We start from the raw sequence: 22,366 nt of genomic DNA on the forward strand, positions 1-22,366 counted from the left end.
AAATAATCTGTAAATTCTTTGATAAGAGAATATTTACAATTTCTGATGCTTAAAGCTAGAATTATTTTGATGGTGAAATATGTGGTGTGATCCAGTGCAGTAGCTAAAGGGAGAAAGTTCAGATAAGCAGCTGTCAGAAAATATTATATTAAATCATAATGTTAAAAAAATATGTTAAAATCATTCCCTGTTCCCCCTAACAACAGACACCAAAGGATAAGAGGGCTTCCCTTGTACACATGAGATTGTTGTCAGTAATGTTTATGTTTATGTAAAGGGGGTTTAAAAGATTGGAAAGAGATTGCTGCTTTTTTAAAGGATATATTAAGTTTCCACTAGGATGGCCTATTCTTATCTGATACCTGAGGCCCTTGCAGATCAGCTGTACTGAGACAGCACGGCTCCTTGTATTGTTTACATTCCGGGAGTTCTTCTGCTCACTCGCCATACAAACTATAGCAGTGGGTGATGTACTGCAGGGTTATTCAATAGACTTTAATGGGGCAGCATTACAGTTTCTACAGCAAATGAGCAGCACGGCTCCTCAAATGTAAGCAATACTGCCATGCCATGCCATCTCGGTATACGGTAAGCATTGAAACTGGATAATCTGTAGGGCAGATTATACGGTTTAACCCCTTTCTGATATTTGATACACCTGTATCTTATAATGTTGGGCTGTGGATATGGACAGGGCCGGTTTAACCATATGGCAATTAGTGCACCTGTATAAAGCTCTATGGTAGCGTGGGCCCCCTTAGGACAGCAGGAAAGTCCTGCATTTGCTATCCTACTCTGCTTCGGGAGCTATAGGTGAGATATGATGACGTCACTTACATTGTGTCTGCAGCTTCCTGAAGACTCTAGACTAGAGACAGAAGAAAAGAACAGCTGGGAACGGGAAAGGTAAGTACTAGTGTTTTTTTTATGTCTGTTTGATAGAGGAGCGACATAATACTGTGGGGAGGGGGGGGGGGAGACTGCAGGAGGATTTTAAACTGCCTCAGTGCAAAACTCTTCCTACAGCATATTCTTGACATTTTCTTAAATGACATTTACGAGTGCTGCAGCATTATCTCAAATCCTTAAAGGAGATGCAACTATAATACCCACGACTGCAATTATCAAGAATATGGTGGGTGAGCAGCACAGCGCCCACCGTGTAAGCAATGCTAGGAGCTGCATGTTGTTTGAAACTGTTGATCTACGGGGCGCTAACAGTCAGACCCCAGAGTATAATAAGTAGAGGCCCAGAAGAGGTGACTAAAATTAATAAACACGGGGCAACATGGTGGTTCAGTGGTTAGCATTGCAGCCTTGCATCACTGGAGTATTTGGTTCGAATCCTGCCAAGGAGAACATCTGCAAGGAGTTTGTATGTTCTCCCTGTGTTTGCGTGGATTTCCTCCCATACTACAAAGACATACTGATAGGAAAAAATGTAGATTGTGAGCCCTACATGGGGCTCACATTCTACACAATAAAAATAAAATTAATAAACACTTAAACTCACCTTACCTCATCTCTCCTGGGCATCCTTGTTCTATCCAGCTCTCTCCAGCTTCTTATTCAGCCCTCTTCTGCATGTAACTGGGCATGCCATACACCCCAGACATCACTGCACTGGTGTACCCTACATGACTGCTGACGTCTGGAGGGGGGCATTATATTGTTTGGGGCCATTAGGGAGGCATAATACTGTATGAGGGAAGTTATATGGGGGCCATTAAAGGGGCATTATCATTTGAGCCTTTGCACTGGGCCCACCAATGGGTTAAAATGGCCCAAGATATGGAGAGGGCTCTGGAGTAACACCCCGTCTATAAACAGTGGGTACTGGCTAAATGAGCTGTGAAGCAAGGTTTACTGACCATATACTTCACTGCTCACAATGCGTATATGTCATAGTCTCTCAGTGGACACCAAGGATTTTCAACCTTTGATTTTTAAAGATACCGGCAGTGGGTTAAGGAATGATTCAGAGGTTTGTGTCCCTAAACCCCAACTTCTTTCCTTTAAAGAGAACCTGAGTTTTCATGAACAGTTGAAATATGTGCAGGGTCTTCCCCACAGTCTGTTCTATGACCATATAAACCTTCATACATGGTTTCCTAAAACTCTGTTAAATTCAAATATATGTTTTACAGAAATAATTCTAAGTTTGCTACATACTACATAATAACCTCAGTTTCATAAGGCAACATTTGAAAAAAAAAAAAAACAAAACATTTTGTACCTCACGTTTTATAAATAAAGCAAACAATTTCTTTATAGCACTATAACAAAAAAAATGTGATCTGCCTCATATTTCACTATTGGACAGGTTCATGGGTCAGGGAAATGGAGTTCTTGTTGTGGACATAAGGGTATATTTGTATCTATGAAGGCAGGCAATCACTAAATGAAACAACGGATTCTTATGACATGTATGATTGATGACACACTTCCCATAGTACAAGTAATCTAAAGTAGAGCTGATTTCTAGATACCAGTCCATAGAGAATCTAGCATGTCCGTGGTTGCCATTTACAATACAAAGAAATAATTACTAAATTAGATTGGTATTTATAGATGAAAAACCACTTGTGATGAAATACATCAAAGGTGCCAAGATCCACAATCAATCAAAGCAATGTAAAGAAGACATGCCTACTCTGTTCATTGGCTTAACCTTTCTCCATTTGACCAGTTTAGCATTCCATAATTTTTTTTCATATTTTTACATTAGCAAGTATTTATATATCTAATATATTAATACTTGCTGATATAAAAAAATAAAAATTGTCTATGGAATTATATATATATATATATATATATATATATATATATATATATATATCACAAGAAATAATTACTTGAATGTGTGAATGTGACTGTAAAAGATTATTCAGTTTCACACATGCACTTTTGCATACGTTTATCATATAACGCTACAAACCAGTTATCATGCTATGATGACATGTTGCCTTAAGTTAAATTCACATGACCGTGAATAACAGCCATGTAACATGCAATTTTTTTTTTTTGTAACGGATGTCACATGGCATCACTAAATTGAATGTCTGTGAATGTGGTATAGGTCAAGTTTTAATTTTGTCCATATTCATGGATCCCTCCATACATTCAAATGTATGGGGAAATATGTGATAAGGGTTGCCCCTCGTGTGCAAGATGTCTATGGTCATGTGAGTGTAGCGTAACATGTAGACTCTTTAGTATCAGACAGGTTGACTTCTAGTATATTTCCATTAATATCCTATACTTTTCCTCTTCAAGGTTGTGGGTAGATTTGGAGCAGCAAGGAACAAACATATTCAGTTCATAATTTAATATTCAAGAGCACAGTACTTTAAAAGGTTACAAAACAACGTAACTAAAATGACATACTTATAAGTGCAAAGTTATTGAAATAAAAAAAGAGTAGAATAAAGAATAACAGACCCCTTACTAGTTAGAGCATTGAAAGATTCCTTGGTGGAGAATCACTGAGGTGTGGAAAGGACTGCAATGTTGGTTGTATCTCCATGAGTGTTTCTTGGTAGGATAATAACCACACACCCTAAGATCCTCACAGTCACAGAAGGGCAGCTAATAATTAGGGCTCGTTCACATGGGGCAAGAGGGAGTGGATTCTGACACTGAGTCCACCTCAGAATTTGCCCCCCACCACCACAATAGAGGTCTATGTAGACCGCTAGCTGCCTTTTTTCCGTGAGCGGCATGTCTGGCTCACGAAAAAAAGAAGCGAGCTGCCCTTTCTTCAGGCGGACTACGCAGCTGATTCTTCCTTGGCGTCCCTGGCAGCACCCTCCGGCCTAGGCCCATTCATTTGGGCCTACTCCGGAGCGGGAAGCCGTGACTATCGGAAGCCGCGACAGTTGTGGCAGGTGCATTTTGGTCCTATTCTGACGCGGCTTCCTGCGTCACAATCAGGACCAAAATATGCCATCCCGTGCTCCGTGTGAACTAGCCCTAAATAAAATAATTCTTTCTAATGTCATACTTCCTTGTAGGAATGTATTAGCCTATTAGAACTGGTAAGTTCTAAAGCACACATTTCAACAAAACATGAAGATAAGAAATACATAATTGTAGCCAATATTCAAAATCAGCAGAATCACAGCTGATTCCACAGAAAGATTGTGAAAAAAAATAAGTGTTCTGATCGATCTTGTCATGGAGTCCGTGGCTCCAGATTCCTCAATGATACTCCTCATTCATTTGGACCTAATCAGCGGCAGTGAGCCAGTGGGCGGAAAATGAAGAGGAGTCTGAGATGCATGTCCTCCTCAAATTCCTCTTCATTTTGCAACATCTGAAGAGGGCCCTGCTTAAAGTGCTGTTTAAACGTGTGATGTTGATGGATGTGTGACAGAAAATTTTATTACTACCCCTCACACAGCTGCATTAAAACGAATTCATTTAAATTCAGCTATTTACATGACCAATTTCTTCTTGGACCATCAAAAGATTGAACCTGTACTATTCTTGCCCTTTTTCACAGATCCCCAGTAGACTCAAAGCTATGAGGGATGTGACAAATGTACAGATAGATTTAAAACGTAGATTTTGACAGCGATGGCTGAAACATTGAGTCCTGCTATTAATGGAATCAAATCATATAAAACAATATAACCCCAAAGCTCAGCATCCCTCCCTCTATCCTATATTGCCCTCTGAAAAAAAGACATTTAGAAGACCAGACAGATCTCCTAAGAATACCAGTTGTAAAGGTTTTGCACTTAAAGAGATAAAACCCTAAATATTAAGGATGATGCAATAGCCTTTATACCTATCCTACTCTAACTGCATTCGTGATACTACATAGCATGATGAGAACATAGTTAATATACCTGATTTGTAGATTGCAGCAAACTGAAGTTAAAAAGAAATATATTACTATAATCATTTCTAGGATGGATAGATAGATAGATAGATAGATAGATAGATAGATAGATAGATAGATAGATAGATATTTTGTCTTTCTTGTTTCTTTTCTTGTTCATCCTGTAAGACACTTATAATTTCAGTACATCTTGCTTTTCCAATACCTCCAGGAGACAACAATGGGTGGTCTCAGCAGCTTGACAAGCTTTTTGAGAAGCATTACGAGAAGTTGAACATCTATGACTCAGAGATGAAGGAAGCAGAATGCTGTAAGTAGTCAATGCACTTTACTAAAATAACTGCAAGTATCTTACAATCAAAGATCAAGCATACCTACCACTAAACCTTATATAAGAATGTGTAATGTATAATGAAGGCATCATTGTCTTCCTGTTTCCTGGTAACATTCACTAACAGTGTGACAGATACATAAGACTGTAAATTGTAAGTGTATATTGACATATGCATTGTTATAGTTTGTTCTTCTATTCCATTATAGGAACAGAAGTATTAAACATTATAACAGATCCACTTTATAACAGACCACAAGGGATCCCAAAAGACCCCATTGTCCATAATGTGGTCCACTGGGATTTTACCATGATTTTAGATGGTCTGAGTCTCCGATGCAGATGTGAATGTAGCCTAACACAGGTTTATGGTGTTGTTGAAACAATAAGATATAATGTATCATGTCTAACACAATGTCTAAAAGGGCATGTATGACTTCTATATTTGGTATTCTTAAAATTAAATCATACAATACCCCAAATGGTACTGCACATCTTAGTGCAAGAGTTTGTCATGGAGTGTTCCTTGAAAGAGAAATCAAACAAGCAATAATTGATACTTTGTGACAAAAGTCTTGTAGGTATGACACCTTTATTGGCTAACCAGAAAAATTACATTTGCAAGCATTCAATGTACAGAGGCTCCTTCTTCAGGCATTTCCAAATGAATGACTGAAAACACAACCCAACATTAGACTGCATTGGAGACTCTGACACAGAGTCCACAGAAATTTGACAGAGGAAAAAGTCCTGCACGGAGAACTTTTTCCTTTGCTGGTTTCATCTTAAATATGGCAGACACTCAATGGTCCCCATTGTAGTGAGTGGGGTCTGCCGGGCTCCGTGTGTAACAGCTGTTTTAGTCTGGCCTCTAGTGTGGGACTAGAATCAATAGTGAGGTTAATTGCAATGACAATAAAAATAATTGCAAGAATAGAATGGCTAAATATGGAAGAATATTTCAGGAGTTTGTGCAGTATAGGAGTCTAATATACTTATAAAGAAAGGTCCAGATTTATCAAAACTGATATAATATTAGCCTAAAGTTATTTATTTATTTACAATAGTGTGATAAATTTATGATTGTGTTTGGTAAACTGTTACGTCACTGACATTTACTGTGACCCTGGCTACAATTACTGCACTTTTCCTACACCATGATCTATGTGGAGATAGATATAAATAATATATAAAGCTATAATAGAAAAAAAAAAACGTTTTTCTCATTTCCAACTTTCATAAATATCTTATTTCTCAGTAAGGCCACATTCCCCTATTGTATATCTGGCCATCTATTGCTTTTTCCTTCCAGCATAATAGTGAGATGTCAGCGGGAATCTGATGCTAGAACTGATCCTAATCATGTTTGATGCCAGACAACTACCATTCCTTATTCAGTTGTGAATGCCGAACCGATGCAAAAAGTGCACAAAAATGTCACTTACATGCAGCTCAGTTCATAAAATAATTTACTGGATAAAACTAACATACATCTAAATATATTGTGAGAAGGTGACAGACAGAGTGCTGGAATCATGCTATATCTCCCCCAGGTTTATAACTTATGTATGGTCCAGGGTGGATCTGGAGTAGGCCTCAGCTCCAGGTGTGAGTTCTTGGCTCATTACTCAGGCTGTAGATCCGGCATTCCAGTGCAGATCCATGGAGTGAAAGGAGGAGTATGGTTCTGTCCTGTAACCCTGAGTCCCATGAGACAAAGTTGTGCTTGTTTTGTTTGTGTGGCGGTAGTAAGCCATACGTATAGTTAGTTATTTCTGTTTAGTTAGTTGCTCAGACGAGCAGGATTTTGTTTTGTTTTTGCCTGAAGTTAACCACTTCCGAACCGCCCATAGACTATATACGTCCGGGAAGTGGTTGCCTTGTTCTGACAGGACGTACCTGTACATCCAGTCAGAACACAGCAGCTGCACGGAGATCGTGTAGCTGCTTTCAATAGGAGCCGGCTGTAACTTCAGCTGGAGCTCCCAGAGAGAAGACAGGGCAGATTTATTACCTCCCCTGCCTTCTCGATCGCTGTGTATACAGCGCTCAATGAGCACTGTATACACAGCTATGGACGCAGCCATAATTCAGCTGCCCTCTGACCCGGTGGTCACGTGATCCGCCGGGAGCAGAGTCTTACAAGAGCTGCTGGGTCCTACAGGACCCCAGATCAGCTCTATAAGGTGTGTATACAGTGTGTATAAAAGTTTTAAAAAAATGTAAATAAAATAATAATAAAAAATAAATAAATAATACGCTAATAAAATGCCGTTATTAAAGGTTATAGCCCCACCCCCGACGACACCGTACAAAATAAAAATTACCGTAACGGAGAGGAAAAACTATATTTTAAAGTATTTCAGTGACACTTTGTGTTATTGAATTAAAAAAAAAAAAAAAAAATTGAAAACCAGACACAATTTCCCTCCTATTTTGTTTATATTTTCCTGGATATAAAAAAAATTAAAACACATTCGAAAATAAAGATAACATAAAAATAAAGCCCTATGTGTCCCCGAAAAAAGACGCAAAAATTAGTTGACTGAGACACACGAGAAAAATGTTACAGACCTCAAAACCGCACATACAAAATAAACCTAAAATGTGTCTGGTCCTGGACCACAAATTGGCCCGGTATTGAAGTGGTTAAGGATGTATTTTGTTTTGCTCATTTTGTACCTGAAATCCTGTTCTTCTAAATAAACCTATTTCCTGCACATTTTGGGTCCCTGTCTTTGACTGGTTGGGTCCGCACCATTGCTTCTACCGAGCTACCTGCCCCACTATATACAGTGTATATATATATATATATATATATATATATATATATATATATATATTATTTATCATATAGTATATTGTACAAAAATGCTATTTTGAAGTGAAATGCACCTAAGAAAAGGAGCAAATATAGATGAGGGTGGGCCACACTGTGAAACCAACCTATTGAACATAATAAAATAAAGATGTAATATTGCTGCATTTTAGTGATACCAAACATAATGTGACCCATGTTTGGATTAGTAGTGTCTGTGTGTTAGACCTGTTATATAAATACTGAAATGTATCTATTTTATGACAGGGTGACACTAAGTTCACAACTGCATTCGGGTTTCTACTTGGGAGGTCAGCTTGGGACTCCCCTAAATGGAAACCTAATTCGCTTAAAACAGTGATTACACACAGAAATCCGTAGCCCTCATAGGGAGAAAAGGATGAAAAATGCGGAGAAAAAAGTGCTGCTTACAGGGAATGGGGAACACAATCCCCCAGCAGAGAGCAGGCGAAGGTGTGAACCTAGACTTAGTTTTATATAAAATGTGGTCCTGGACAACAGGGAAAGAGTTTTGCCCTTGGGTGCCATTTTTAAACATTTTATTTTTATATAATTTCACTTCACATGACATTGCCATGGTAATATATATAGCCAGGATCATTCTGCCATGTGCAATCCACATAAAAAACACAGTGCCAAGCTAATTCTGTATACAGTATCAAAAAATATTCTCTTAAAAGGTTTGTACCATAACTTATAATAATAATACATTTTATTTTAAGTAAAGAGAAAATGAGACATTACAGAGTAATAAATCAATTCACACAATAGGAATGAGGGCCCTGCTCACAAGAGCTTGCAATCTATGAGACTTTGTAAAATACTACAACACACCCTGGTGTTCAAAATGTTTGTTCATATTATTCTAGTGAGGCCATGCAAGCCCAGTAGAATACAGTACAGTTTCTGCTGTATCCTCATTGAAAGAATCAGGGATGTAATTTAGGTTAAGCATAGACTATTCCCTCCTTGGCTCAACTAAAGGTTTGTGGGACCTGGTGCAAAGGTTTTGCTTGTGCCCCCCTGCACTTCTCCTTATCACCATGATATATTTAAGCAGCATTTATATTTCCCATTCTTTCTTTATTTGGGTCCAGGCTGTCATGAAGACTTCACAATATGTCTGCGCAAACAAGTCTCCTACCATTTCCACCCCCTATCAGTGTCCCACACCGTAATTGTGCCCCCTTTTGTGCAACAGCCTCCCTTTGCAAGATCCCTCCTTGACTGTATGTTGACCAAATGTTACTTTTGACAATAAATGGTTAATTTTCTCCTTCCTGACAGTGAATGGCTGTGTATCATAAACCTTCTTCATCTGTCTCACTGCAGTGCACTAGATGGCAGGGTTAATCAATTTACAATACACTGGTGTATCCCTTGTATCCCAGAAGGAAAGCCCAGCATGAATTGGAATGGCATGCACAAACCTATACACCAGGTAGGTAACCTTCAGCACTCCAGCTGTTATAAAACTGCAACTCCCAGCATGCATACTTGCTCTGCTATTCTTGGAGCTCTCATGGAAGTGAATGGAGCATATTGGGAGTTGTAGTATCACAGTAGTTGGAGTGCCAAAGGTTGCTGACCCCTGCTATAGACTTTGAACACCAGGGGGTTCTATTAGAAACATATAATTGTTATATAAGGTGTCCTTGGCCACCCTTGGGTTATCCACCAATGTAATTCAGCGATGCCCCATTGAAGTCTATAGGTCAGCGTTGCAGTACATAAGGCTTTTTACAGTCCTGTAGCAGGGGCGGATCCAGGGCCGGGCGAGCCGGGCAACCGCCCGGGGCCCCGCGCTTAGCGGGGCCCCGCGGCGCGGCCGGGACCTAACAAAATGGTCCCGGTCGGCATGTCCCGATTCCAACTGAGCTCAGCTTTAAAGCAGGAGCTGACAGCTCCTGCTTTAAACGCCTATGTATTCGGCTCATCGGCGGTAGGACGCCGATGAGCTGAATGCATAGGCGTTTAAAGCCGGAGCTGTCACAGCTCAGCTCCTGCTTTAACGCTGAGCTCCGGGCCTCCGGCATTTGTAGCCGCGATGTGATGACGTCATCACATCGCGGCTACAATATGTGTATGAGAGAGGAGAGAGCTGCGAGGGAACGAGGAATGGTGAGTGTGTGTGTGTGTGTGTGTGAGAACGTGAGAACGGCATGACACTGGGGCAGATGGAGGGGGGAGAACGACATGGCACTGGGGCAGATGCAGGGGGGGAGAACAGCATGACACTGGGGCAGATGGAGGGGGAGAACAGCATGACACTGGGCCCCAGTGTCATGCCGTTCTCCCCCTCCATCTGCCCCAGTGTCATGCTGTTCTCTCCCCCTCTTCATCTGCCCCAGTGACTGGGGCAGATGAAGAGGGGGAGAGAACAGCATGACACTGGGGCAGATGAAGGGGGGGAGAACAGCATGACACTGGGGCAGATGGAGAGGGGAGAACGGCATGACACTGGGGCAGATGGAGGGGGAGAACGGCATGACACTAGGGCAGATGGAGGGGGGGAGAACAGCATGACACTGGGGCAGATGGAGGGGGGGAGAACAGCATGACACTGGGGCAGATGAAGGGGGGAGAATGGCATGACACTGGGGCAGATGAAGGGGGGGAAAACAGCATGACACTGGGGCAGATGGAGGGGGAGAACGACATGGCACTGGGACAGATAGAGGGGGAGAGAACAGCATGACACTGGGGCAGATGGAGGGGGGAGAACGGCATGACACTGGGGCAGATGAAGAGGGGGAGAACAGCATGACACTGGGGCAAATGAAGGGGGAGAGAACAGCATGACACTGGGGCAGATGAAGGGGGGAGAATGGCATGACACTGGGGCAGATGAAGGGGGGAGAACGGCATGACACTGGGGCAAATGAAGGGGGGAGAACGGCATGACACTGGGGCAGATGAAGGGGGGGATGGCATGACACTGGGGCAGAGACGGGGGGAAATGAAACTGTGGGCAGATAAAGGGGGAGAATGGCATGAAACTGGGGACAGAGATAGAGGGGGGGACATGAAACTAGAGGTAGATGAAGGGTATATATGAAAATGGGGGGGAGATATAATTTACGGGTGAGTGTAGGAGGATTATACTGTGTGGAATCACATGAAAATTGAATGAGAATGGGTGGAGTCAACATAAAAGTGGACGGGGCCTAATTTGTTGCGGTGCGCTGCGTGCGCCGCATGTTTTGTTCCCTCTTTCTAGTCTTCAACAGTTGGGAAGTACAGGTTAGAAGTGCAAGACCCCCAGTAAGTAGGGCCCCGCCAAAGTCAATTGCCCAGGGCCCCGCAAACCCTGGATCCGCCACTGTCCTGGAGCAGCTGATCTGCAGGGGTCCTGGGTATCACATCCTCTGAGATTGAATATTGATGCATAATCAAGTTACTTACTGCCATTTATAGTGATGATACAACTCCTTTAAGAAGCCCCAATAATATTGCAGTATGGTTCCCACAACCTTCAAAATAATATCATCAAACACAACTAAATAATATTGGTTAGCTTGTCCCTGAGGTTTTTAATTCTCTGGAAGAATGGCCCTAGGAAATGGGAACCCTGAGCAACTGGTAATAAAACCAGGCCTGTATTATGCAAGTTGGCCTAGCAAAAGTTAGCTAGTAGACTCTAATGTCTTTCTCTCCCATAGAGCTTTACTCTGCTTTCCTGTTTGACATATGGGTGGAATAATCCTTATATTACCTTACACATTGTCTGCTAAAGAAGATGTTATATTAATTCAGACAAAACAGTGTGAATTATATTGTCTTCTGCTAGGATCCTCTGTTACAATGAGAAAGGTCCTAGGTCTCCAATTTAAGGAGATGCAGAGCTGGCTAATAAGAATACATGACTTTATGGGAAGACAAGGTCATTGTTAATGTTCTGTGCTTTGTTCAGCATGACTACGGTATATACAATGCAGATTATGTGAGCAAGAAAAACATTTTTATTTGGTGACACGCTTATTCCAATAACGTTGTATAGGCAACTTTTGTGTAGGACATGTTATTATGTGATTATTGGATACACACATTATTACGTGATTATTTTCTAAAAGTACTACTGAAAAGCAAGAAGGAACATGAATAAAAAAGAGGTTCATGAGATTACAAGTAAAGGTCTCTGAAAACAGTGCCACTCTTGTTCATGTTTGGTACTGCAGCTTAGCTTTGTTAAAGGGATCCTATCATTAAAACTCAATGTTTTCTCACTAACACGTCGGAATAGCCTTAAGAAAGGCTATTCTTCTCCTACCTTTAGATGTCTTCTTCGCGCCGCCATTCAGTATAAATCACGGTTTTCGTCGGTATGCAAATGAGTTCTCTCGCAGCACTGTGGACGGGCCCCAGCACTCAAACAGCACTGGGGGCATCCCCAATGCTGCGAGAGAACTCTCCAGCGCCATCTCCATCTTCTTCAGGAACAGGCTCTCTTTGCATCTTCTTCCGGCGGTGGCTTCAAACTTCTAGGCCTCGGGCAGCCGACTGCACATGCCCGCCGGCCACAAAAAAAAGGCTGCATACAATACTGTGTTGGGCTTTGCCCTAGGCCCAAGGCCTAGAAGTTTGAAGCCTGCGCCGGAAGAAGACAGGTGAAGATGGAGGTGGCACTGGAGAGTTCTCTCGCAGCATTGGAGACGCCCCCAGTTCTGTTAGAGCGCTGGGGCCCGCCCCCAGTACCACGAGAGAACTCATTTGCATATCTACGAAAACCAGGATTTATACCAAACAGTGCCACAGAGAAGACATCTAAAGGTAGGAGAAGACTAGCCTTTCCTAAGGCTATTCCAATGTGTTAGTGAGAAAAAATTGAGTTTTAATGATAGAATCCTTTTAAAGGGCAAAAATCCAGACTTCTGGTAGTGTAAACCTATCAATATTAATACATTAACATCGTCCTCTCACAAGATGACATAATATGGAGTTGGCAGCAACCTTAGGAGGCCATAGAGTGGGAAGATGACATATTGTGGAGGTGGCAGCAGGTATAGGATGCCACAGTGGCAAGGTGGCATAATGTGCATGTGGCAGCAGCCTTAGGAGGCTACAAAGTGGCAAGGTGACATAATGTAGAGGTCGTAGCAGTCTTAGGTGGCCACAGAGTGGTAAGGTGACATATTGTGGAAATGGCAGAGGCATGAGGAGGCCACAGAGTGGCAAGGTGATATCATGATGGGGATGTGGCAGCAGCATGGATGAGGAGGCCACAGTGGCAAGGTGACATCATGATGTGGATGTGGCAGCAGCCTTAGGAGGCCACAGAGTGACACGGTGACAAAGTGGGGAGGTGGGTGGCACAAACAGTACCCATTGATGATGGTGGCTGTAAGAAGAAGCACTTAGCTTTAGATGTGTGGCTGCAGGCAGATGGCAGCATCAGAATAGTAGCAGAGGCAGGTATCCAGAAGAAACCTGTCAAGGTTTGGGTGAGGCAGCATGGATGATTTAATCTGATGAATCAGGCATTGATGGGTGGAAATAATGGCTGATACATGCCTGATTCATCTTGACAAAGGTCAGTCTCTTCACATTTTGGGTGGACAGGCGAGTTCTCCTTAGGGTAACTATGGCCCCGCCGTACTAAACATCCGCTCTGATGCCACACTACTTAGCTGGGCAGGACAGCTTTTCCAGGGAAAACTTGACCAGTTGCAGCCACAAATCCAGCTTGGCAGCCCAGTAGTCCAGTGGATCTTCGATAAGGAGTAGCACGGTGCACTCCAAGTATGCCACCACCTGCTAGTTCAGATTTTGCTCTATGTCTAGCTACTGGTAATTATTTTCTTCACTATGCAAGTAAAGAAAGCTGCTTATCAGCAACTCTAGGCACAGGCTGCTACTGATGGAGCCTATACTGCTTCTCTACCCCCTTCCTCTACAGCAGCCATGGCAGTACAAGATGAGCGCCCAGGGCCCCCCGCTCAGACCTGCAAGAGGATGGAGCAGATAGACAGTGGCCAACTGACTACATAGGATGTCTGTATAGTTGTTCAGTTTGTCCTCCCTCTCAGCAGGTGTAAAAAAGGGCCGTATTTTTGACCAAGGGTAAGGGTCTAGCATGGTGGAGAGCCAGTAGTTATCCCTTTGCCAAATGGTCACAATTTGGTTGTCACTATGCAACCAAGTGAGCATGCATCGGGCCAGGTGCACAACTGACTCGGAGGAGCTCCCTGTAGCCATCTCCACTGCATACTGCCACACTCTGCATTTTCTTCTGAATGCTCCTGCTCCTCCTCTCCTGTCACCTGTGTAGAAAAACCCATCTATATCGCAACACATTGCTTGTGCTCCAATGTCCTCCTCCTCCTTCTTCTCCTCCAGTTCAGCCCCCACAGGGCTCATGTGGCCGTGAGATGTAGACGCCACGTCTCCAGTTCCCTGACCAGCCAGGATTCGATTTCTTGAAGGACACAGAGCAGTTCTGCCCCTGTGTGACTCCATTTGCCAGGCAAACGAAGGTGTAGAGCAGTGTTACACCACCATACCCTGTGCATGTGGTATGCTGGAGGAGCACTGTGAATTGTCCCTGCAGTGGAGGCTGAGGACCAAAGTGTGCAGACAATGTTGCAGGACCAACAGCGTGAGAACGTGGAAGGGAAAGCCGTGTCACCTGTCCAAATTGCTGGTTTATACAATAAAAGGAGGGGGAAAGGGGAAAAAGCTACTCGGGATGTTCTGTGTGCCTCAATTTTCTGCTGCTATAGCAAATTTGTCAGGCTGAGAGGTTCCTACCCCAATCTGGCCGCTTTTTCCAAAAGTGGCATGCATGATGGAAAATGGCAAAAAGTCACAATTTTTTGTGACAAAACAGTGTGTGCCAAAAATTTACACTTTTGTTATACAAAGTAATCCAAAAAAACTAAAAACTTATTTACATAAACATCAAAATTGGCAATGTGAAGGCTATTTTTGTAATGGCCATCATACAGCCATTTTTAGAACAAATTGATTTCAGTGTATCTATTCACACGCCCATTTTTCTGATGGTCCACTTTGATGGACTGTCCAAAAATAGAACTTATCATAATTGATCCATTGATCTATAATTGATCCATATTGGTTACTTCAACTTACCTCTATGTAGGATCAGTGAAGATAAGTTCCAGATTCATAGCAAATGGCTGTGATAATACTGAACATTTTGTCTGTTTTCACACATGTTAATTTCCACAATTGTGCAAATTTAGCCTAAGAAGTATAGTCATACATATTAATTTGTGGGCAGCTGTGACAGTTATTAAAAAATTCATGCACCAGAATCTTAAATACACTCCAGCAAGTAGTTAGAAAAAATTTCAGGTATTACTTACATAGGTTTTTTGCCACAGCAAAAAAGCGATGAAGGAAAACAGAATGTGAGCGGGCATTCACAAGGAGTAACGCGGCGATGATTCTGGCACGATAACTCACATAAGAATCAGCACTGCAAAACAGAATCCCATTGAGTTCAATGGGTTCTGTTTTACGCGCGGTACACATTGAAATCAATGGAAGGCTTTTCTACCTATTGATTTCGATGTGTACCGTGCGTAAAACGGAACCCATTGAACTCAATGGGATTCTGTTTTGCAGCACTGATTCTTACGAGAGTTATCGTGCCAGAATCAGCGGCACTTAACTTCGTGTGAATGCCCCCTGAAAATGTATCACTATTTTCCCTGCAGCGCTTTTCAAAGAAAGTTCACAGAGATTTTTTTTGCAGACTTTCTGCTTCAATTATCCCTATAGGGAAACTGCTTCTGTGCTTGGAAAAAGCTGTGTTTCCACTGCATTCATTTTTCTGCAATGTGTGCATGGGATTCACTAGAATCTGATCCAGTTTGCAGGGACTGTAAAGCACTGTTTTAGCATTTACAGTACTTGATGTCCCAGCCCCAGGCCAACTAATAGGTGGTATAATGTTAGACTTAGACAGTCTAACAATGCACCATATTTACCAAACAGCAATAGATACTTTGTTAGACACGTTGTTTAACTCTAGGTTCAGACTTGCGCTGGGATTTCCGTTCTTAAGGTCCATTTGGGAATTCCAAAAAACCCAATCTGCTTACAAATCGGTTGCCCACGGAAACCCATGGACTCCATAGACCACCCGCTTGCAGTACTTTTGTCTCTGCATTTTTCAAGTGGATTTGGGGACGGAATCCCAGTACGGTATTCAATCACTGGTGTGAACCAAGCCTAAGTTAGTCTAATCTAAAGTTGCACTATCTAAAACTATTAGATTATCTGCCCTAGTTATTCGGAATGTTTTTGGCACAAAAAAGCCAGAAGTGGGTGCAACAAAATGAATTGTAAAGGTCCTTTCATAACACTCCCTCTTCATTTTAGTTGTACATGAAGCTTTAGCGCAGAAAACTACATCACAAACTGTATAAGTGATTCTTGTCACACAAATATAAAAGATAAAAGACTAAAACCATACCTATTGACTATACAAAGAAATACTGCCATCATGTGAGGCCACTTGGCAGTAGAAGACAAAAGAACTACTGTGTAGATTCTCATGTTTGATCTCTTAGTTTACCTGCAGTTGCTTCTACTATTGTTGCATACATAAAATGGTTTACATACACACATCACTACAGTGTTGGCCAAAAGTATTGGCACCCCTGCAATTATGCCAGATAATACTCATGTTCTTCCAGAAAATGATTGCAAGCACAAAGTCTTTGGTATTAATATCTTCATTTATTTTGCTTGCAATGAAAAAACACAAATGAGAATGAAAAAAAAGTCAAATCATTGATCATGTTACACAAAACTCCAAAAATGGGCCGGACAAAAGTATTGGCCCCCTCAGCCTAATACTTGGTAGCACAACCTTTAGACACAATAACTGCGAACAACGGCTTCCGGTAACCATCAATGAGTTTCTTACAATGCTCTTCTGGAATTTTAGACCATTCTTCTTTGGCAAACTGCTCCAGGTCCCTGAGATGTGAAGGGGGCCTTCTCCAAACTGCCATTTTGAGATCTCTCCACAGGTGTTCTATGGGATTCAGGTCTGGACTCATTGCTGGCCACTTTAGAAGTCTCCAGTGCTTTCTCTCAAACCATTTTCTAGTGCTTTTTGAAGTGTGTTTTGGGTCATTGTCCTGCTGGAAGACCCATGACCTCTGAGGGAGACCTAGCTTTCTCACACTGGGCCCTACATTATGCTGCAAAATGTGTTAGTAGTCTTCAGACTTCATAATGCCATGCACACGGTCAAGCAGTCCAGTGCCAGAGGCAGCAAAGCAACCCCAAAACATCAGGGAACCTCCGCCATGTCTGACTGTAGGGACTGTGTTCTTTTCTTTGAAGGACTCTTTTTTTTCCTGTAAACTCTATGTTGATGCCTTTTCCCAAAAAAGCTCTACTTTTGTCTCATCTGACCAGAGAACATTCTTCCAAAACATTTTTGGCTTTCTCAGGTAAGTTTTGGATAACTCCAGCCTGGCTTTTTTATGTCTCTGGGTAAGAAGTGGGGTCTTCCTGGATATCCTACCATACAGTCCCTCTTCATTCAGACGCCGACGGATAGTACGGGTTTACACTGTTGTACCCTCGGACTGCAGGGCAGCTTGAACTTGTTTGGATGTTAGTCAAGGTTCTTTATCCACCATCCGCACAATCTTGTGTTGAAAACTCTCGTCAATTTTTCTTTTCCGTCCCCATGTAGGGAGGTTAGTTACAGTGCCATGGGCTTTAAACTTCTTGATGACACTGCGCTCGGTAGACACAGGAACATTCAGGTCTTTGGAGATGGACTTGTAGCCTTGAGATTACTCATGCTTCCTCACAATTTTGCTTCTCAAGTCCTCAGACAGTTCTTTGGTCTTTTTTCTTTTCGCCATGTTCAATGTGGTACACACAAGGACACAGGACAGAGGTTGAGTCAACTTTAATCCATTTCAACTGGCTGCAAGTGTGATTTAGTTATTGCCACCACCTGTTAGGTGCCTCAGGTAAATAACAGGTGCTGTTAATTACACAAATTATTATTTATTTATTTATTTATTTATTTTTTTAAATGTAGATTGTGAGCCCACATAAAGCTCACAATGTACATTTTTCCCTATCAGTATGTCTTTTTGCAATATGGGAAATCCATGCAAAAACGGGGAGAACATACAAACTCCTTGCAGATGGTTTTTTGCCCTTGGCAGGATTTGAACACCAGGACTCCAGTGCTGCAAGGCTGCAGTGCTAACCACTGAGCCACCGTGTGGCCTCGTGTTAATTACCCAAATTAGAGAAGCATCACATGATTTTTCAAACAGTGCCAATACTTTTGTCCACCTCCCTTTTTATGTTTGGTGTTGAATTATATCCAATTTGGCTTTTTGACAATTCTTTTTGTGGTTTTCCAATGAAGACAAATTAAATGAAGATAATAATGCCAAAGAATTTGTGATTGCAATCATTTTCTGGAAGAAAATGAGTATTATCTGACATTCCCCCTACGCCCAAACAGCAGCACAAGATGGGGTATTCCTGCCCCTGTGTACTGTTAGGACAGGTGGAACTTTTATTAAACTAACAAGTTGCCCTCCCATAAAGGCCCAGGAGACCTCCCCCTCCCTGTGTTTTTTTCTGTCCTGTTACCAGGACAGGTGGAGGGAGAGGTCTCCTCTCCCATCTGAATTGGGTGGGCCTCCGCTCCCCCTTGGGACTTACCTGGGGGTAGTGGGGGTCACCTTCTTAGGAAGTGCAGCTTCTGGTCCCGCATCGTCAGCACCATTCTGTGCTCCGGCGCCGCTCCCAGCCGCCTAGGAACATAGTTTCCTTTGGGCGGAGGGGGGAACCTGCCGGCGCCTCTGTTGTTCCGGCCGCGGACACTGTGTGTGCGCCGCGGCCTTCCGGCTCTACCGCGCAGGCGCGGGAGCCGCTTTGCGCATGCGCGCGGGTCCCGTTTCGTGGCCCATACCGCGCATGCGCGGCCCTCCGTCCGGCACATGCGTACCAGTGAGCCGAGGCGCCGGACGGAGATTTTTTTTTTAATTACAGGTAGGGGCTTGTGAGGGGAAAGGTTTTCCCCACCTAGGGAAGCCAGAAAGGCTTCCTTTTTTGGCTAGGATTGCCCAGTGTGCCCCCTAAGTTATTTGATTAGGCTGAGGTGGTTGGGGGCGTGGTCAAGGTTAGCCCCCCCCCCCCCCCTCCGCCCTATTTAAAGCTGCTGGCCCAATTTAGTTTGCCTGTCAGCTCTTGCTAACAGGTTGCTACTGCTTGGGCAACCAGAAGGCAGCTAAGCAAACCTTTGTGAAAGGATTTCTGAAAAGATTAAGGTGAAGGTAAGAGATTAATTGATTATATATCTCTCCTTAGATGTCGTCTTCCTCCTCTGTACCTGAAAACCCTAAGAGGAAGGCTACCGCCAAGCGACGCCACCTAGCCTGCATTAAGTGCGAGGTGCCCCTTCCGGACGGCTATGCATACCAGTGCTGCCGTGGGTGCCGTGGGCCCCCGTCAGAGGACACGTCCGTCCGAGATGTTGTTGGCTGGGTGAGGGAGTTTGTGGAGGAGTCAATGAGGGAGATGAAAGTTTCTATCTCCCAATTATCAAAAAAACCTCGTTTGGAGTCATCCCCTCCTTCTCTCCCCCCTATGGAAACTCTACAGATCCTAGATGAGATCTCCTCTGAAGAGGACATCTTGGAACCAGTTAAACCGGTCTTTGCTGTAGAGAGGATGCCCAAATTGCTAAAAATTGTACGGGCCAAGGAAGTGGGAGAGCCTACTGAGGAGACTCCATCTACCTCCCTTAAGTCTTTCCAGGCCAACTCGGAAATGGTTAAGAGGATGGAAGCGGAATGGAGGTTTCTGGAACGTCCATTTAACGCTTCCAGGCGTTTCAGGGCACTGTTTCCCCTAGCAGAAGCCCAGTCCAGCTCTTGGGGCCCTCCGCCTAAGGTAGACATAGCGGTCTCTAAACTATCTAAGCGCACCGTGGTACCAGCGGAGGATGGTTCGAACCTCCAGGATGTGATGGACCGCAGGGCGGAGGGGTCCCTTAGGCGCATCTATGCCTCCTCTGCAGCGCAGACCTCAGTAGGCATTGCGGCCAGTGAGGTAGTCACCAGGCTACGGGCTGAAGTCTCAAACCTCGAGAGAGACATCGACTCAGGGGTCCACAGAGACGATCTGCTGACAGCCATGACAAGTATTACTCTAATGTCTGACTACCTCTCTGAGGCGGCTTTCTACCAGGTCAAGCTGGCAGCTAGGGCTATGGCGTTGTCAACTGCCGCGAGGCGTCCCCTCTGGCTCAAACCCTGGAGGGCAGACAATGCCTCAAAGTTTAATTTGTGCGCCTTACCATTTGAGACGGGCAGATTATTCGGTAGTGAGCTCGACCGCATAATGGAGGGGCTGGCCGACTCGAAGGGCAAAAGCCTCCCCCAGTCTGCAGGGGCTAGGCAACGGTCCTTTCGGGGCTATGCGGCCTCCAGAGGCACGTCAAGAGGCCAATTTCGGAGGCGCCCAGGCGGCCAATCAAGAGGCGGTCGAGGTTCCGCCCATGGTGGTGAAAAGAGATCCACCTTCTGACTATCACCATCCCCTCGCCTGCAGAGCCGCAGTGGGGGGTCGCCTCTCTTTACATCTAGCCGCCTGGCATCAATACATCCAACACCCATGGGTTCTCCAGCTTATACAGGATGGCTACAGAATAAGCTTTCTTTCCCCCCCTCCAGACAAATACAGGAGGACCCGCCCTCTTCAGGGCACCAAGCAGCTTCATCTTCAGAGCTCCGTGTGGGAGTATGTGATCAAGGCTGCATTGGAACCAGTCCCTCTAGACGAGCAGGGTCAAGGCGTCTACTCGCCCGTGTTTTTGGTGCCAAAGTCGACCGGAGGGTGGCGCATGATTATCGACCTAATGTAAATCAATTCATCCGCAAGGTCCGGTTCCGGATGGAGACCATAAGGTCGGTTCTCCCGTTTTTGCAGCCAGGAGACCTATTCGTCACCTTGGATCTGAGGGACGCATACCTCCACATTCCCATCTATGCTCCACACAGGAAGTATTTAAGAATTGCCACACATCTAGACGGAAGATTACATCACTTCCAGTTTACGGCTCTCCCGTTCGGTATATCTTCGGCCCCCCACACCTTCACAAAGGTAGTGGCTCCGGTCGTAGCCGCCCTGCGCCTCCAGGGGATATTTATTGTCCCGTATTTAGACGACTGGCTATTAAAAGCCCAGTCAAGGGAGGCTCTCGCCACACAGTTGGGTACCACAGTGGCATTCATAAGCAAGCTGGGCTGGCTAGTAAACTGGCAGAAGTCAGTAGTGGTTCCATCAACCCGGATTCAGTTCCTGGGCTTCAATTTGGATTCTCTCAGTATGACGATCTCCCTGCCCTCTCCTCGAAAGGAGAAGATTGGTCGAGCGGTCCACCACCTATCCCGAACCAGGAAGGTTACAATCAGGACAGCTATGAAGGTCCTAGGACTTATGTCCGCGGCCATCAAGGCAGTTCCCTGGGCACTGTGGCATATGCGCCCTTTACAGCTCGAGATCCTGAGAGAATGGAACCACAGTCCTTCTGGACTTCAGAAGCCTATCCAGTTATCCATCAGTACCCGTCGATCACTGGAATGGTGGTCCCAACTCAGAGACGGGAGGTCCACGGTCCAGACTTCCTGGACCCTGTTGACCACAGATGCCTCCCTCACAGGTTGGGGAGCGCATCTGGGGGAGACCCTGATAAGAGGAACCTGGAGCCAAGAGGAGAGGACTCGCTCCTCCAACTGGCGAGAGCTTACCGCAATATATCTGGCACTTCGGAAGCTGACTCCCCATGTGCAGGGGAAGGCGGTCAGAGTGAGAACAGACAATATAACGGCCGTGCAGTATGTCAACAAACAGGGAGGCACCAGGTCTCCCTCCCTGATGCGGGTGACCAACCAGATCTTTTCCTGGGCAGAAAGGAACTTATCCAGGTTGTCAGCGGTGCACATCAAGGGCCATCTCAATGTCCTGGCGGATCAGCTAAGCAGGGGCCTAGTAACAACAGCCGAGTGGTCTCTGAGCCAGGAAGTCTTCCAACAACTCACCAGGATGTGGGGTCTCCCCGAGGTGGATCTGATGGCCACCCAACACAACGCCAAGGTGGGAGTCTTTTGCTCCCTGTATCGGGACGGCAATCCCTTGGCGATCGATGCCCTGTCAATACCCTGGAGCTTCAAACTAGTATACGTTTTTCCTCCGATTCCGATGATTCCCAGGGTATTGGCAAAACTCAGGCAGGACCAGACGTCGGCCATTGTCATCATGCCGTTCTGGCCGAAAAGGGCATGGTTTACCCACCTCATGTTAATGAGTCGAGGGACATACTGGAGGCTTC

General features: G+C 44.3%; 1 protein-coding gene across 1 annotated transcript in view; it reads left to right on the top strand.

Annotated features, from left to right (window-relative positions):
- Positions 1–22,366, top strand: part of RXFP1 (relaxin family peptide receptor 1) — a 198,065-nt gene that overhangs the window by 132,124 nt on the left and 43,575 nt on the right. Inside the window, exon 3 of the mRNA XM_075287825.1 lies at positions 5,058–5,156. Coding sequence (XP_075143926.1) covers positions 5,058–5,156 — 99 coding nt within the window. The remainder of the gene's footprint in view (positions 1–5,057; positions 5,157–22,366) is intronic.

The sequence above is a fragment of the Leptodactylus fuscus genome, chromosome 1 (assembly GCF_031893055.1).
Source record: "Leptodactylus fuscus isolate aLepFus1 chromosome 1, aLepFus1.hap2, whole genome shotgun sequence".
NCBI classification, from domain to species: domain Eukaryota; kingdom Metazoa; phylum Chordata; class Amphibia; order Anura; family Leptodactylidae; genus Leptodactylus; species Leptodactylus fuscus.